Source organism: Lepisma saccharinum, chromosome 23 (assembly GCF_977018435.1).
Source record: "Lepisma saccharinum chromosome 23, izLepSacc3.1, whole genome shotgun sequence".
NCBI classification, from domain to species: Eukaryota; Metazoa; Arthropoda; class Insecta; order Zygentoma; family Lepismatidae; genus Lepisma; species Lepisma saccharinum.
The window spans coordinates 31,652,811-31,671,236 of NC_139251.1; the positions used below are offsets into that span (position 1 = coordinate 31,652,811).

The window sequence follows — 18,426 nt, forward strand, 5'->3', positions numbered from 1 at the left end:
AGAAATATGTAATTACATAAAAATTCAAGCTCTAGTAATGAGACATTCTTATAAAATGCGAAATATAGCAATGTCGAATCATTGAGCATAAATGTAATTTCTTAAATGTTCTCATAAACACAGTTAGTAATCACTGGAGCCTGGATTTCAGGCAAAATGCCTATTCGTTTCCGATGTTGGTAGACAAAAATTGAATACAAAAGTACACCAATCTGAAGGTTCTTAACATTCTGAACCATACTTTATGTTGCCTTTTTCACCTTACACTGTCTTTTTCAAACATTTTGGCATTTTTTTTTTGCCTCTTTTGTCATTCCGACAAGGCATTTTTTAAAATTATATTTCTCTTCTATTTGATTTTGTTTTTCAATAACCCTTGTTATTGAAACGCCACCACGTATTTAATTTACACAGCAACAATTCATGCACAAGTTTTAAATTCAATACCAGGCGGTTTGGCAACATTACATTCATTATCAGTTTCTCAGAAACAACAACGCAACTGACTACCTTGCTGAAGCAAGACAAACGTACTTGATCTTGCGTCGCGATAAGCAATTGTTGTCTCGAATTCGTCTTCTTGAACAGAAATTCGCTGCCAGTTCTCTTCTGTAATTTGGAGTGCAGAACCATGCTAAAATGCCTCCCAGACAAAATGTGCCTTTGAAAAGCAAGTTAAACCGATATGTGTCTGAATTTGGAACTGACATCTTTTCTACAGATGGATCGGTTCTTCTGTATGAAGTGTGTGAGAAAGCTGTGAACCACGGGAAGAAATATTTCATCTCAACACGTGTTGTCAGAGAAACATAAATCAGCTGCAAGTAGGAAGATCAGACAGAAGAAAGTACGTCAGCAAGAACTTCTGACAGATCACATCCGAAAATCCGAGTTTTCACTGGAGTTATGCAAAGCATTTATTGATGCAAGTAGACCGCTGTGGAAAGTGGAAAATCAGTCTTTGAGAGCTTTCTTGCACAAGTATACAAAAGAGAGAATACCAAGTGAGTCCACGCTGAGAAAGAATTACGTTGATGTGTGTTACAACAACAATACGTTGTTGACCGTATTCACGCTGAACTAATTGGTAAGAAGATCTGGATTTCCATAGACGAGAGCACCGACGCCACGGGAAGACACATCGCTAACGTAATTGTTGGCTCAATGGAGCACGATGAACCACCCAAGTTCTTTCTCCTAACATCAGAAAACATGGAACGAGTCAACAGCACCTCAATCGCCCAGATATTCACAAATCCTTTGCATTTTCTGTGGCCAGACGGAATAACGTCATCCTGTTCATCTCCGATGCAGCACCCTACATGAAGAAGGCTGCTAAAACACTTAAAGTTTTATTCCCATCAATGCTGCATGTCACATGACTAGTGCACGGTCTTCATAGAATTGCCGAGGAAGTGCGACACTTATTTCCTGATGTGGACAAGTTGATTCCAGTGGAAAGAAAGTGTTCATTAAGGCCCCCTCCAGAATCAAAAAATTTAAGGACACGGCACCAGGAATTTCTCTCCCTCTCCAACCAATCCTGACAAGTTGGGGCATGTGGATTTCTGCATGTGTTTATTATGCAGAGAATTTTGAAATGTTGGTTGAAGTTTTTCGGTGTCTCTCAGAAGAAGAATCCTCTGCTGTACGAGATGTCAAAAAATTGTTACGTTCGGAAACTGTTTGAAGTGACTTGTCATTTATTGAAGCCCATTATACAATACTGCCACAAACAATAACTAAACTAGAGAAATCAGGACAAACCCTTGTTTCTGCTCTGGCTACTTTCCATGAATGTGTCAACGCGATCACTTGTGTTCCTGGCCCTAAAGGCAAGTTTGTTAGTGAGAAATGTGTGTGTGTTCGTAGTGAAAATTCTGATCTTGAGGAAATGGAGAAGATCAGCAAAATCCTAGCAGGCGACAATATTGTCACGGTTGAAATCGATCCATTCGTGACAGCATGCTTCAAATAGGCCCCTGTAACATCCGTTGACGTGGAAAGGTCCTTTTCGGCTATGAAGAATGTTTTAACTGACAGAAGACAGTGTTTCACGACTGACAACTTGAAGAAAATCCTAGTTGTTATGTGCAACAAGAAAATACGTACGGGCAGTACTAAAGTGTCCGAAATGAGTTTTCTTAAATTTTATTGTTGCAATATCTTTGAGATGTGTGTTTATCGTTTGCTAAATCTGCAAATTAAGAAAAAAAACATTCATTGAAGCATTAATATTTTACAAATAGTCCCTTTTGAAGGCAGTAGGTATGATAAAACTTTTACTGTGTGTTTTTGTATTTGTGTTCGTTTCTTTGTTTTTGACCAGGTAAGATTAAAAATACTACTAAGTGTATGTGGTGTTTGTTTTTGTTGTGCAGCAAGCAAATTTTTATTGACGTAGGCATCTGTCACGTGCGAATGAAAAGCAACTAAATTAGATTTTAAAAAGGAGCCACTTTGCTGGGCATCGTAAATATTGAAAGTAAAATCCAAATTGTTTACCCTACGTAACACTAACTAACTAACTCTCTAGCCTTCTTAAACCCGAAGGTTCATGGCTGCAACAACACAGGCCTTCCATCTTTCTCTATCTTCAGCAAGTTCTATATACTCTTTTCCATCCCTACCGATTTCCCTTAGGTCCATCTCAACGTTGTCCCTCCATATTCGTCCTGGCCTTCCTACAGGTCTCTTACCATCAGGTTTCCCAACAAGAATCCTGTATACTCCTCTTTCCTCTCCCATTCGTGCCACATGGCCTGCCCACCTAAGTCTTCTTGATTTAATTATTCTAATAATATCTGGACATGAATACAAATTATGTAGTTCTAAATTATGTAACCTTCTCCACTCACCTGTCTCCTCATCCCTTTTAGGTCCAAATATTTTCCTAAGGATCTTATTTTCAAATACTCTCAATTTATGTTCCTCTTTCAATGTAAGGGACCAAGTTTCACACCCATATAATACTACAGGCAAAATTACTGTTTTGTATATTTTAACTTTTAGTTTCTTAGATATTAAACGAGAAGACAAAAGTTTGTGAAGAGAGAAGTAACATGCATTTCCTGAATTAAGCCTACTTTTTATTTTCTCTTTAATATAATTTTCATTTGTTAATATTACTCCTAAGTATTTGAATTTGGAAACTGGTTCAAACGAGTTGTTATCAATAATTAGATTTTGATTATTACCTAACACTTGGTTTCGGCCTGTAAGCATATATTTAGTTTTCTCTTTGTTAACTTCCAAACCTATCTCTTTAGCAGTTTTGAAAAATATTTTAGCATTATTCTTAACCCATTACTGCCCAAATTATTTATTTTTCGAAATTTCTTGTATCCTTTGAAACTCTTTTGTAGTTTGTCTAAAATAATGCCAAAATAATGATTTTTATTTTTTTCGACCAACAGTCTTTTAGTTTTAGCATGTCGACAAATGTCGACAGTGAGCACGGATGGCACCATCAATACTGAATAACAAAACCTTAATAAACATGATTATTTTACTAAATATATGGGCAGTTATTACAACGAAATTCCACATATTTTATATTTTTATTGTTTGACATTCAGATTATATTGATACATGAACATATTTACAAGAAATTACAATGCTCATTCATATTTTTACATTTGCAGCGGTACATAATAAAATTCTATCAATTATTTCTGAATTGAGATGCCACTTTTGAACCTAACTAAATAAAAACATAATTAAATTTTGGAAATAGAAAACAATGTGACTTTGTGTAAGTGTTGCTGATCTATTTCTGTGTGTGTAATGCCTCTGAACACTGTATATGGCATCCGACATTGCACTTCTTACATTTCTTCCTTGTAGCCTTTCCACAATGTCCACAACGTACTTGCTTGGAAACAGTTTCCAAATGATGTGATGTGCCATCAAATCGCACTTCAGGCAATACTCTGGATGAGACTTTAACGCTTGGCCTTCCTGCTAGTGGACGGTTTTTCACGTACGACTGCATATAATTCCGTACTACATACCTCGTAAATGAGAGCAGATCAAGCCCATCTTCTTTTCCTTTAGCAGTCAGGCGGTAAAGTTGCCATGCGTTGTTCATGGAAACGTTAAGCAGATAACTTATCATTGGCCAATACCACTTCTTGTTCCTGATACTAATCCTGTAGCATGCAATGTTTTGGTCCATGCGGTCAACACCACCCATGTAAGTATTGTATAGAGCAACACACGAAGGTTGAGGAACTGAAATGTATTTTTTGTCCGCATTGCTCCATCGCCTTGCATGTCCCAGAGGTGACACACCCGAGACAGTTGATGCTACTGTAACGATATTGTTATCATGGTAGCGTACAAGAGTAATGCCAGTAATTTTGTCTGTTAGTTGATGGTAACTTCCCCGCTCTTGTTTCCTGCACGAACTAACATCCGGAAGTGGAGCATTTTCTACACGATTTGGGCGAACCGTACCAGTTCCATCGTGACCGTTTGTTTGTAAATGTTCCAGCAGACGAATGGAAGTAAAATAGTTGTCAAAAAACAAAGAGAGCCGTGAACGAGACGAAAGTTCGGATATCAAATCCATGACTACAGAGCCACCTACTCCTAATTCTGGTATTGTATTTCCCGTCGCAGCACCTTGATACGGCTCTCCTTGAATAAGATATCCAAGACGCGTCGACAATGCCCATACTTTGAAACCAAAGCGAATGGGTTTTCCATGGATGTGCTGTTTGGCGCCATGTCTCCCATAATATGGCACCATTGACTCGTCAATTGAGAGATATGTATCACCTGGATAAAATTGAAGCCAACGCTCATTTATCATAGACCAAACTGGTCTTATCTTCCCAAAACGATCAACAGCGTCTAGTTTTGAATTGTCACAAAAATGTATGTATCGCAGTATTTCTTCAAACCTATTCCTTGACATTGCTTTCGAAACACCTGCGTGATGTACATCTTCAGATAATTCCCAATACATTCCGGTTCTAGCCATTACATTGTATCCAGAAAGGAATAATATTGCAAAGAAAAGTTTGAGTTCATCCTTGCACAACGTAAATGCAAGTTTTCCCTTCTGTACAGCATACTCAATTGTGGATTGAACTATAAATTCAATAACTTCATCGTCCAAAAACATTTCGAACAATTGTACCGGTGTGAAATCATTTTGAAGAAAGTCGGGCCGTGTGAACTCGATCGAAGGTTTGTCTCCGATGTCACTCTTTTCCCACTTACGAACTTGAGACTTTATTCTCTGATGTGAAGGTATAACTTTTACTCCAGTCTTGATTGTTTACTCTCGATTTGAACACAACTACTGGGATCTTTGCTTGTTGACGCTTCAGATTTTGGTCACTTCTGCGGAGGACTTCCAAAATCAAACTGAGGCACATCGGACACTGAAACAGCTTCAACATAATCGCACGCATCATCATCTGGTTCACCCTGTCTCAAATGCACTATTCCCTTATCGGTGATTTTGGAGCAAACCAGCACTGCACCTGTCCGAAGTTGATTACCAGAAAGTATGTTCATATCTCCAACGGGTTCATCTTCATCACTATCACCATCGCTTAGAAGAACATTCTCAGGAGGCTCGGTGTATACAATTGCATCTAAGAGGTCGTCTGTCTCTTCTAATATACAAGCGATCTGCTCTACAGTCAACCTGGAAAAATTATACAACTGTTATCGTAACAGGGCCGGTGATGAAAACAGTGGACCTGTCCGTGCTCACTGTCGACAAATGTCGACACTAAATTATAACGACGTACGTAGAAGATGATAAAAACCATTCAACGAAAGTGAACATAGCGTAAATGTAACCAACATGTGCTTTTTATGCACACATAAAAATAACCTAATTAAGATTTAGTATAATACGAAAAACATACCTATTGCTAGCAGCCATAGCGCACGATGCAAACACAATGCAAACACGTGTGAACAACAATGACTGAAGGTCACTCTGCTGCAGTCGCTGAAGTAGTTGCCAACTCATCCACAAAAGTTATCGTTGTAAACAAATATCACAAAACCCATGAGAAAAAAATTCTACTAAATTATTAAATTTTGTCGACAAATGTCGACAGTGGGCAGTAATGGGTTAATTGTATTCACATCATCCCCCAGTAAGTCTACATCATCTGCATATGCTAACAACTGAGTCACACCATTTAATTTTAGTCCTTCTTTAGTTTCGTTTACCTTCCTAACAGCATATTCTAAGGCAAAATTAAAGAGCAATGGAGATAATGCATCTCCTTGTTTTAACCCATCATGAATTGTAAATTTGTCAGACATATTAATACCCACCCGAATTTTACTTTCTGTTCCACTGGTGCATACTTATATCATATTAAGAAGCTTCTTAGGTATTCCAAACTCGATTAATATATTATATCATTTATCTCTTTTGACCGAATCATATGCTTTTTTTGAAATCAATGAATAGCTGATGGACATTTTGATTATATTCCCACTTTTTTTCAAGTGTCTGTCTGATGTGAAAAATTTGATCTGTAGTTGATCGGTTACGTTTAAATCCACATTGATAATCACCTATAATTTCATTAGCATATGGGGTTAGTCTTGTTAAAAGAATGTTAGATAATATCTAATATGTTGTTGAGAGTAGAGAAATTCCACGGTAATTATTGCAGTTCATTTTATCACCTTTTTTAAACACAGGAACAATTATGGATTCTTTCCACTGTTGAGGGATTTCTTCTTTATTCCATATTAAACAAATTAATTTATGAATTTGACATATTAATGAATTTTCACCATATTTAATTAACTCAGCTGGTATTAAATCAATGCCAGGTGCTTTGTTATTATTTAGCCTTTTAATAGCATCTTTAACTTCAGTCAAGTTAAGTTCTGGAACTAAAGGTTCTGTTGTGTGTACTTCATTTAGTTCTGATTTATCTCCTTCATGGACATTTAAAAGGTCATTAAAGTAGTTCTTCCATCTATTTAGAATATCGCTTGGGTCAGCTAGAAAATCACCGTCTTTATCTGTTATCAAGTTTACTTTAGGTTGCCACCCCTTTCTAAACTCATTTACACCTTTATATAAATCTCTGATATTTTCATTTTTGCTGCTTGTTTCAATTTCGTTAATTTTGCTTTTCAAGTAATCTCTTTTTTTACTTCTAAATGTGCGGTTAACTTCTCGCTTTATTCTATTATAATTGTTTAGATTTGTATCATCAGAGTTATTTAACCACCTAAGTCTAGCCTGATTCCTTATTTCTATTGCATTATGACATTCATTATCAAACCATGGCTTACTGTTTCTCGGTTTATGGTATCCTATACTTTCTTTAGCTGCTGATTCTATTGCATTACGTATGTGCTCCCAATTCTTATTTACGTCTTTTTCATTTATATTTTCATCATCATTTAAAGCCTGCAAAACATCAAATCTATATAATAATATTTACTAATTTTAGGTTAATTTGCAAATACGTTTTTAAAGATTTAAGAAGAACTTAAGTCCTTCTCTTCAATTTTTAATGCTTCTTCTTCGATTTTCACTGCCTCTTTCTGAAACTTGACTGCCTTTTTTTCAATTTTTCCCTGCCTTTTTGCCTGCCATTTTTATTACTTTTCAGTGCCTGAACATCCAGGCTCTATATTCATGGTGGTTGCGGTAAACGCGGTTTAAAATTACTTACGTGAAATTTAAAAGATTTCGTAATTCCGCGTTGCACAATTTAATGGTTCAATCCTATTAATTTCGAAGATCCACTGTCTTCATTCACAAAAGGGTAAGGCGTTTGAAGCGGAGATCTCCGCTTCAAACGCCTTACCCTTTTGTGAATGAAGACAGTGGATCTTCGAAATTAATAGGATTGAACCATTAAATTGTGCAACGCGGAATTACGAAATCTTTTAAATTTCACGTAAGTAATCCAGGCTCTAGTAATGACTGAAGATAAAATACAGATCTTACGTGTGGCTTACAAGGTTCTCGTTAAAAGAGACATTTCGGGTCCGTAGCAGTATCCTTTATCAGTGGATGGGCAGTGATGTGATTTATTAATGCAAGAGAACTGACGACTATGAGGCAGTTTTTAATCAAGTGACCATTTTTCTTTCTGTTTTTAACCTTTTTACATTTTAATGTGATTTTATTGGAGAACCCTGAAGAAGCATCCGATGACGTACCCGAAATGTTGGTCTTAACAAGAACCTTCTAAGCCACACGAAGGTAAACATAACATAACAGCATAAAGCAGTTACAGTACAACTCCTGATCTAAAACATGCAGCTATGTCATTATGCTGTTCACGGTACATACTTTATTTTTTCCCATTTCTTGGTGGCCAAGTGGAATACCCACAAGTCTTTGTAGTGATAAAACTGTGCTTGGCTGGGACTAGCAAATTCTCCTCCGAACATCCACAACTGGCCCTTTCCGGTCGGTAAAGCAACCATTTGATGCGCACATCGTGGAGGTGGTGAACCAGGAGCTTTCACGACGACCCATTCTTTGCGAGGTATGTTGTAGAACAACAAATCACTATACACGAAGGTCTGGAAAGGAAAATAAACTTTTAGTATCTATGTACTGAACAAAAATGCCTTTGTGCAAGAGCCCTTCCAGGACCAAGGTATGACAAGTGGCTCTTCATTAGGTGATGTAAGGCCTATGCATCCAGTCTCTGCCGTTTTCTGGCTTTCAAGACCAGAGTCCACTGCGATTCAGTGGCATATTCTAAAAATTTGAGCTGGTTTACTGCAACAATACTTATTTAATGTACATGTTTATTATACACCCCATCTAGAGTAATTATAAATAAAACACCAATTTTTAATTCTGTTCTGAGCCTGAAGGAGATCCTGATATAGGGTTGAAACGTTATGTGTAAAGTGTTTTATTATGTAATAAGCAGGGAATGGATTAATATGTAAATACATATTTATGTATGAAGCTGAAATCAGTTATATTTTGTATTATCTTTGCGCATCATGGCACGTAGACTCGAAACATTCAGTTCTTATTTTCCATATTTGTACATATATTAGGGTTTTGGCTCATATCTTACATATTTTAGTTATTTTTACACATTATTTCCATATTTCAGAATATTTCTCAACATATACTCCATATTCGCACAATAAGTACATGTCCCTGTGTGACCGAAAGAGATGGGTGAATTTCTTGTGAATAACAAAGTCCAAAGCAACATTAAACCCTCCAATTGCGTTAATTGCAAATTTTCTGTTATCCAATCATTTTTTTCTTTATTCATATTTACACCTTCCAACTGTTTGCTTTTGCAATTGGAAAACACTTGAAATTCCTGTTTAAATTGTTGTCAACAATAGAGAAAGAGGGCTCAAGCATCGCCTCCTGGTTGTTACAAACATTATTTTGGCGGAAGAGCTCGTGTAGTGTCTTGTATTATTGAAAATATATTTCTTACAATTTTAAGTCCATATTTAACTCCAAATTTGGATGAAAATAGCTAAATATGCATTTACATATTTAGCACATTTTTACTACATATAAATCCATTCACTGGTAATAAGAATCTAAGATAAGGGTGGTAGTAAGAACGGCCCATGAGGCTGAAACATGCCTGCTTAAATAAAGACCATTCTATTCTATTCTAAGAACTGCCTTAGTATATTTAGTGCTTTTTTATAACAGAAACAAAGCATAATAGTGTCATCACCTTTTTTAAAAAAAATAAACAGATGTACTCTTCCAAAAATCAATATATCTTCACAATAATATTTTCATGCATAGTAAAAGTTCATTACATTGTTGTTACCTGTCATGAAGTCATGAAAACTCACAATTTAATGATTTTAGAGTTTTAGTTTCTTTACATCTCCATTACCACTAATATCTTTCTTTATCTTTCTATCTTACTGTAATTACCTCTTGCCCATTGAAATATTCGCCTCCAAATAAAATTAGCTCTTCTTTCTCTGGATGAGCCACAAATGAAAAATTTCCTCTTCTAGATGGCTTCTCTATGACTTGTTCTACAACTCTTTCTCTTCTTCGTTCTTCCTCTTCTATTTGTGCTACCACCTTCTCTATGTCCTCCTGCAATTATAATGTAATCACTATAAACATGGTTCATGTTGTCTCATGATGATATTTCTTCATACATAGTTAGTTACACTTATAAAATTATGTTGTTTTTTTAAAAATATATTTAGGGTTGCTTTTTTTTACCACTTTTGGCTGAGTGATATGATGGGACACTCAGAAAGAATACCCATATCCAGGCCAGGATTCGGTAAAATTCTGATCTCCGGGAAACTTATTTCTTCAATTTTACAGGAGAAAGTACTTACGTAACAGAGTTTCTGTAGACTACTGAAAGGTCGTCGAAGTGTTTTCTCCCTTCGTTCAATTTATTCGGCTGATAAGTAATGTATTTTTCGACATTAATGTCTCTCCGATGCACAAAAGCTCTTGCATGAACCACATATTCCGTGCATTTGATGACATAACCCCCGGTCAGTGTTTCCAACCACACCATTGTTTTGCAAGATGACAATTTTAACTATGTTTGCCTTACCTAACCTAACCGTGCAAGGTTCGCGGGGTTTTCGAACCTGGAAAAAAATACAAAATCAGTAACACGAAAGTAGGTATTTTTCGGTGAAGAAGGTTGGAAACACTGCATACCCACTGATGATAGATAACGCTAGTCAAGATTTGCCCGTCATATGGTGTGTAACGCAAGCGAAAAAGGAACGAACAATAATTACTCGATATGTGGAAAATTGAAACTATTTTCGTGAAAAAAGCGAAATCCCACCTTAAAGAATCCTTAGCAATGCAGAATAGGTAAGTACGAATGTGAAAATTAACAAAATAAACGAATTGGAGAAGTTTCCACGAGATCAGAATTTTAACCAGGATTCAAACCCAGGACCAAGGCAATCATGGAGTATGCAAAGTCTACTTACAATGATCATATTCCATTAAGTTAACAATAGCAACATTATCCCTTTTCTTTATTAAGATATACCTGTTAGTCTACCAACCATAATACTTTTTTACCTGAGCCTGCTGTTGTAAGGACAACGGTAACGGTTCCGATTGCTTTCTGATTTTTTCAAATTCTCCTAGCAGAAAGACTGATTATCCTAGAATTTTGGAAGTCCTTGTCACACGAAATTTGAACCTTGCTTAAAGTAAAGGGCACTGTTTGGATTTCGAAAAAAAAAAAATATTTATGTTGAAAAAAACAAACTTAAAAATGCATGCGTGCTTCCCATGGACAATGTATTTTCCGCTGACAAGCGACAGTAAGTATCGTAGACTAGTGGGAATGAATGTAGAAGTAAATCGAAACCTTGGCAGAATGCATTTAATTTATTTTAATGCTAATGACCTGCCTAACCTAACCACGAAAGCATATATTGAACAAAATCTAAAGTAATTGCTAAAACTCCGCAGTAGGCGTTAAAAGAGACGTGATTCTAAATTGAACCATGTAACTGCATGTCATCGAATTACATTTGTAACATGATGAAATCACAATAAAACAAAAGGAACTTGGGCCAGGACAACTTCTAACAAATGTGAGATTAACTTGATATACCCATTTGTAATAAGTTTTGTTTCATCTACGCCGCAAACTGTTCATTGTGGCTTTGAGCAGCTATGACGTAGTGGCAGATCCAGAAGTTGCAGTTGTTGACGTCACCTCACCGAGAATCAATTCTGTTTTATGTAAATACTATGTACTACTATAAACAGGAAACAAGCTGACTACAATGTTCTAGAGAGCTGTGTATTGAATTGCAAACATTGGGTCCAGGGCAGGAATAGATGGTTACTATTGTATATCACTATCATAATTCCTCCTATTGCCACTGCAAACTGAACGATAAGATGAGGAGTAATGTGAATAAACAAAGGAACAAAAATCTATTCTCTCAAGGGGTCTCGAGTTCAATCCTCTTTTGAGGCATGTTGCACAGTGGTTCGGATCTAAATTTAAATTGTACGTCCAGTCCCGATTAGCCTATCATGAGCATCAAGTGGCCTTAAATCAAACTTTAAATTCTCGAGTCGGTAAGACTCTACTTTACGTTCTTTTCCTAAGGAATACGTGTCACATATCATTGGAAAGCTTATTGTATAAGGAATTCAACAACGTGAATCCCAAAGCGAGGAAAAATTACCTGGAGAAGGAAATTGATAAAAACCGATGTTGTCCGGATATGCATAATTGAACGTACTGAGGAAATTTTTCGATGATGAAGCCCATAATTAGGGGTGAAATGAGTGGTAATGGAACTTAACCTAACCTCGTAGGCATACCTCGTCCCCGTGGATGGTTCGTGGGGCTACCCGTGCATGGTTTTTGGAGCTAATGTGAATGGTTTCTGGGGCTATCCGTGCATGGTTTTTGGGGCTAACGTGAATGGTTTTTGGGGCGGTAACAGTTTCATACATCGGAGACACATTTCTTCAATTTTACACAAGAAACTACTTACGGAAATGAGTTTTTCCAAGGTTTACAACGTTCGTCGAGGTATTTTCTTTCACCTGGAATATATTTGACCGGGAAATCATGTATTTTTCAAGAGAAATATCACAGCGACGCACAATTGACGTTGCTTTCATTTGCTTACCCTACGACAACCGGATGCTGCATACGTTTGATGACATCAGCCCCTGTCAGTGTTTCAACCCGCCTTTTTTTTACTATGCTTGCCTAACCCAACCAAACCTAACCTAACCTTATCGGAAATGGTTTGTGGGGCTATCTGTCAGCTACCCATGCATAATGTATAAATTCCATCGATGACGAACACGATAGTAGGTATTTCTCGGTGAAGAAAGCTGAAACACTGCATAACCACAACGTGAGTCAAGATGTGACCACCATACTGTGTGTTCCGGAAGCGAAGAAAGAAATAAAAAAAGCACTCGGAATGTGAAAAATTGAGTTTGTTTTCATGTAAAAAGCATAATGGCAACTCGAACTATGTTCCGCAGTACACAATTGGTAAGTACGAACCATGCGAAACACAAAATATGCAATTTTAATGTGTCTCCGATCTATGAAACTGTTACCTTTGGGGCTAACGTGAATGGTTTGTGGGGCTACCCGGGAATGGTTAGTGGGGTTATCATTAACAGAAAGTGTAAAAAGAAAAAGGTATTTACGAAGAGATGCCGGCTGTCTGCAAGCACGGTTTTGAACGATGCACTAAATTATTACTGGGGAACCATTGACACAAACCATTTGCGGAAACATACGTTCTTCAGTTACAGAAACATTTTTTTTTTAAAAAAATTGCAATTACTTTGATCAAAAAAACGTGAATACACGTTAAAGAATGTTCCGCGAAGCAGATAGGTAAGTACAAATGTCAAAAATTGACAAAACGAAGAACTTATAGGTGTCTGGGGAATATCAGATTTTTACCTTCAATGGGACACTGTGCAGTATCTGGTTGTCACAATATTTCCTTGCAGGTGACAAAATTAGTTGCGAACATGGTGGCTGTGGGAATTCTGATGTTACATCAAACCCACCTATATGATAGATTCATTTTTTAATGTTTTTTTATACTCATGGACATATTTTTGGGAGGTTAAATTCAAATGAATTTTTCAGCAAAAAGGTGTAACATTATTGTTTATATAAAGATGAATCTTTTCTGAGTAGCATTATACTAAGATTTACTAGAAAATCATCCCAACTATTCATTAGTACATACTGGAGGTGACCATTTTAAGTAAATACAATAGAAAATATGTCAAGTTTGAGGTCATTGTATATTAAAAATATAAACAGGAGGCCATTATCTTTAAAGTACATAGTTTTCACTGTTCAGTTCCGTAATATGTATAAACTTTGCTAGAATTTCTTTATGCAGCCCCATTCCTCATGGATATGTATGTTTTGATGGAAAGTTTCAGAAAGCTTTCATACATACCTGCAAAAACTCCATTATATGTATATATATATATATATATATATTTAACTGAAGGGCTGTATTACATGTAAAACACATTAGCTGATTGGTGGAAGTTACTTTTATTCTGATTTGTCAAGTGTAGTAACAGTATTGCCAGCTGTAATTCACCTTTTGAAATTTTTTTTAACATTAATATTAAAATGTATTTATTTAAACATGTGATTCCCTTTTCAACTCATCATCAAATTTGCATACAAATTCATAAAATGTAACACTTTAACATGTTTTTCCCTGAAAATAAAAAATTGTGTTTTGCAATTTTATATCAGTATTTTCAATTCAATATGAAGGAAAATTTTCTTCAATTTAGCATACGATAATAAAGCTTATTAAAAGTGCTTTAAAACGAGGCCCAAGGCAAGTTTTCCAAGACCAGAGTTAAGAGACTGAAGAATGGTTTTGTACTTCTAAATTTTGCACTTTAAATATGAAAATTACAAAAACTGATATTTAAAAAAGTTAATCTAGATTATAATAATAATTTTGATTAACGAATAGATTACAGTACGTATTAGTAATATATTGGTTTGTCACTATTGTGTATATACTTGAAATGTACTTTCTTGAGGTCGTGTCCGTGGTCTCGGCTCTGTCCACTAAACGGTTTTAGTCACCAAATACATAATCAAAATGCCGATTCATTTAACATTAACGTCACATGCATATGGAAATATATTTTTAAAATAGAGAAATGCAGTAACTATTTTTAAAATTGAAAATCGTGCTGGAGCTAACTCACCTCTCCTAACGCTGCTAATTCCTTCTTTTGCTTTTGTGACAGTTTCTTCTCTGTCTTTGCGGCAGTCTTTTCTGCACCTTTACCTTTCTTTTTATCCTTTTTCCCCATAATTTTGCCAATTTAGGACTAAAACACGAATAAATTTTAGTCGCAATAAGTTGACAACCTTGTTGCAGGCGCGTGGTGCGCTCTCTTGTGTTGTGCTATGCAGTGTTGCCAACAGCACGAGAGAAAAACGGGCTAAATCGCACCCAAAATGGAGCTAAAATTCACATCCAAGGGGCTAGATTTACAAAGGTGCGGCTGCGCACTGAAAAAAAATCTGGTTCTTAATTCTTGGGTGTTTCGGTGCAAAATTTCTGAAACTCAAGAACCACAACTAATCAACTGTCAAGATGAGGGGCATACGCTCAACCAAATTAAATTTTCTTAACTTAAATAATTTATTTCCCCCTTAAATTGTGGTGCAGTAGATTACACAAAAGCATTACACATTTTCGGCATATTCCTCCTTCATATATATGCACACGTACACTCACACATACACACACACGGCCGCACGAACGAACTAGTCTCTGGGTGAGCCTCACTGTTACGAACGATTCGTCCATTCCGCACCGCACTTCTATGAACTTTCAAGGACCAGATGCAATGCAACTGAATGAAGATTCGCATTTTCTGGAATCGACGTTATCCGTAATTCGCCTCTGGCTACACAGCATACCAAAACCAGAAACAAGGGGATAAAGTGACAATGTGTACTTGCTACCTGCTCCCCAGGAGGGGTCGCAGGACGAGCTTGCAGGTGCAGAGGAGGGTCGGTTAAGTGAATTCTTCTTTGCAGTTTACTGAAATACCAAAAAAACATTTCATTACTGAAAGGGCTAGATTTGTAGCAAGATTTCTCTCTGTAGGGCTAAAAAGCCCCTTGGGGCTTTTGCTGAATTTTGGGGCTGAGTACGTACTCAAAAGGGCCAGTTCTGGCCCCAAAAGGGCCAACTTGGCAACACTGGTGCTATGTGCTGACGGGTCTCCTTTATCGCACGACAATTCTGCAACCATGTGTTCTGACGTCAGAAGAGAAAACTACGTTGCTAGGTTAGGTCTGATAGATTTGATTCTATTAGCATAAATGCACTTCAAATTTATTATCTATGCTAAGATAACTAAACCTAGCTTGCCTAACCTAACAACTTGGTCATATAGCCTAAAAACAAAATTAGTTTCTGATGACGTCAGAATGCAAGGTTACAGAAGTGTTGTGCGATAAGGTAGAACCTGTGAGGACATCTATCGACGTGTTTTTTTTTTTTGCGTCCGGCCAAGAATTCAACATCATTAATGATAAATCACACATCAACAAGGCGGTCGTCCTTATCTCCCATTAATCCGGCACATAGGAAATACACGAAAGAAGGAGTGGAATATTTGACAAACTAATTCACTCTACTAAAAATAATAAATATTTCTTCCGTCCTAAAAACAAAAACAAAAACGCTTCATAGCAGGGCGATTCACGAAAATGACTACAAAATCGAGTCCACAACGATGTAGTAGTTTTTAGTAGTAAAAGATGTTATATTTACAATACAACTACGTACATTAAGTCATTCCATTCATGTGTCCGGAGTAAAAAGAGGCACTCCGAGAATTAGGTATTCCTTATAAATTTAAAACAAACAATCCTGCCACCCCTACCAAAGTGGCGCTCTAGGCCTATTGGGAAATCAAAGCCTGACTGTCACCATTCAACCACTGTGTGACATTTGTATCCCGTGGGTAAGGTTCAGGATATGCAAAACAAATCAGCAAGTAGACCAGGAATAGTGCATCCAACATGATAATGCATGCCCACACTCCACTAACATGACAAAAGCTGCTACCCAGGAGTTTGGTTGAGAAGTTATTCTACATCCTACTTACTTCCCCGATCTTGCAACTTTGGTTCTCCACCTTTTCAGCTCTCAATTCACCAAGCTTCAAGGAAACTACTTTCGTAACACAAATGCTCTTCAAACTTGGCTTGACAACGTCCTTAACCCCAGCTCAATTCTTCAGGCATGGAAACAAAAAAAAACTGTCCCAGCTTTGGTAGACATTTATAGCCAATGAAGGAAAATATTTTACTGATTAATTTAAGTAGTGCAGGTGCCCCGGTTCTTAATAATCTTTTGAGGCTCGAATCATCATTTGAGGCTCGTCGTAGCCTTTTATGATGTATATTTTGAGGGCACAGAGTTGGCAACACTGTGGGCCCACTGTAGCCTTTTATGAGGGGGGTCTATTGCCCTCTGTTTACATCTGGCAACACTGCCGTAGATTTTTTGACAGTGTTGTTAACCTACTGGGTTTTTTTCACTGTAAATTTTCATCAAAGGGCCTGAGGGGTCCATGTATTTTTTATGTCTGGCAATACTGTTGGGGGGCTAGTGTTGGCAACACTGTGGGTTTTTACTGTAGCCTTTTATGAGGGGGACCTATTGTCCCCTTTTTATATTTGGCAACTCTATTGGATGTTTTTTTTTTGAGGCTTGGGTTTTACCAACCCATCCGAAGAAAATTCCACTATAAGATCTTTTACTGGCTAAGCTAACCTACAAATAGAAATTGGCAACACCGACGAGTCTTGAATTATCATTTGAGGCTCGAATCATCATTTGATGCTCGAAATCATTATTTGAGGCTCGAAATCATCATTTGATGCTCGTCGGTGTTGCCAACCCACTCTACAAAAATTCCACTATATGATATTTTGAAGCCTTTCACGGTGTATGTTAACCTCACAAGCAGTGTTGCCAACTCGGGGCGAGGCGTAGCCTTTTATGGTGTATGTTAACCCTACCAGCAGTGTTTCCAACTCGTCGTAGCTTTTCACGGTGTATAATTTTTACACGCGCGCGCGTGTATTGTGACGAATGCACTCTCTCATCCTTGAAGGATGAATGCATCTTATCGTAATTTTCCAACTGTGGGACCAAATGTTTATATATCGTGACCTTTGTAAACCTTTTTCGGGAACAATGTGTCGCACACACACACGCGCGCGCGCGTGCCTGTATTGTGACGCAAGCAAACAAAAAAAAACTTTGCCTGTCATTACAAAAAAAACTTTGACCGTATTCTTAAATAACTAACAAGGACAATGAATCTTTTTGGCTTCCGCAAACAGATCAACATGGAGACTGCACCGCCAAATTTCAATAACCTCTTACCTTCCGTATTATCTAAACTCAATGGTTTACTGATTGTTCATCTCAACAGCATTTGGACGAAACTGAATGACGATGTGGGCAAGATGTTTTATGTTTTTAATAACAATTTACATTTCTACGAAATTCCGATCGACGGGAAACTTCAAATCACCGTGAATCCGGAAAACGCAGGCGAAATCAAAATTTCTACCGGCAAGAATATTTTTCGAATCAAGCACGACAAGATGCTTTCTAACATTACGTACGATGTTTCTGCAGGAGATTATCTTTACATGGAACTTCTCGGAGATTACGACAAACTCATTCCTCTTTTTGTAGAATTACGAATCGTCTATCCTATTATAAATAACCGTTAACCAAAAATGCCTAACGACATTTTCGGCAACACCAAGCGTGTAGACCACGCAGAAGAGATTCTCATGTTGGACATTCGAGTTAAGAAGTTGAGGACCGATTTGATTGCTTTGCAGGAGACCTTAAACAAAAGTTTAGAGTCGGAAATCG

General features: G+C 37.0%; 1 protein-coding gene across 1 annotated transcript in view; it reads right to left on the reverse strand.

Moving 5' to 3' along the window:
- Positions 1–14,908, reverse strand: part of LOC146005282 (kelch domain-containing protein 4) — a 55,822-nt gene extending 40,914 nt beyond the window's left edge. Inside the window, exons 1-3 of the mRNA XM_083144403.1 lie at positions 14,711–14,908; positions 9,893–10,063; positions 8,303–8,538 (exon numbers count right to left, since the gene is read on the reverse strand). Coding sequence (XP_083000529.1) covers positions 8,303–8,538; positions 9,893–10,063; positions 14,711–14,818 — 515 coding nt within the window. The 5' untranslated portion in view covers positions 14,819–14,908. The remainder of the gene's footprint in view (positions 1–8,302; positions 8,539–9,892; positions 10,064–14,710) is intronic.
- Between the last annotated feature and the right edge of the window lie 3,518 nt (positions 14,909–18,426).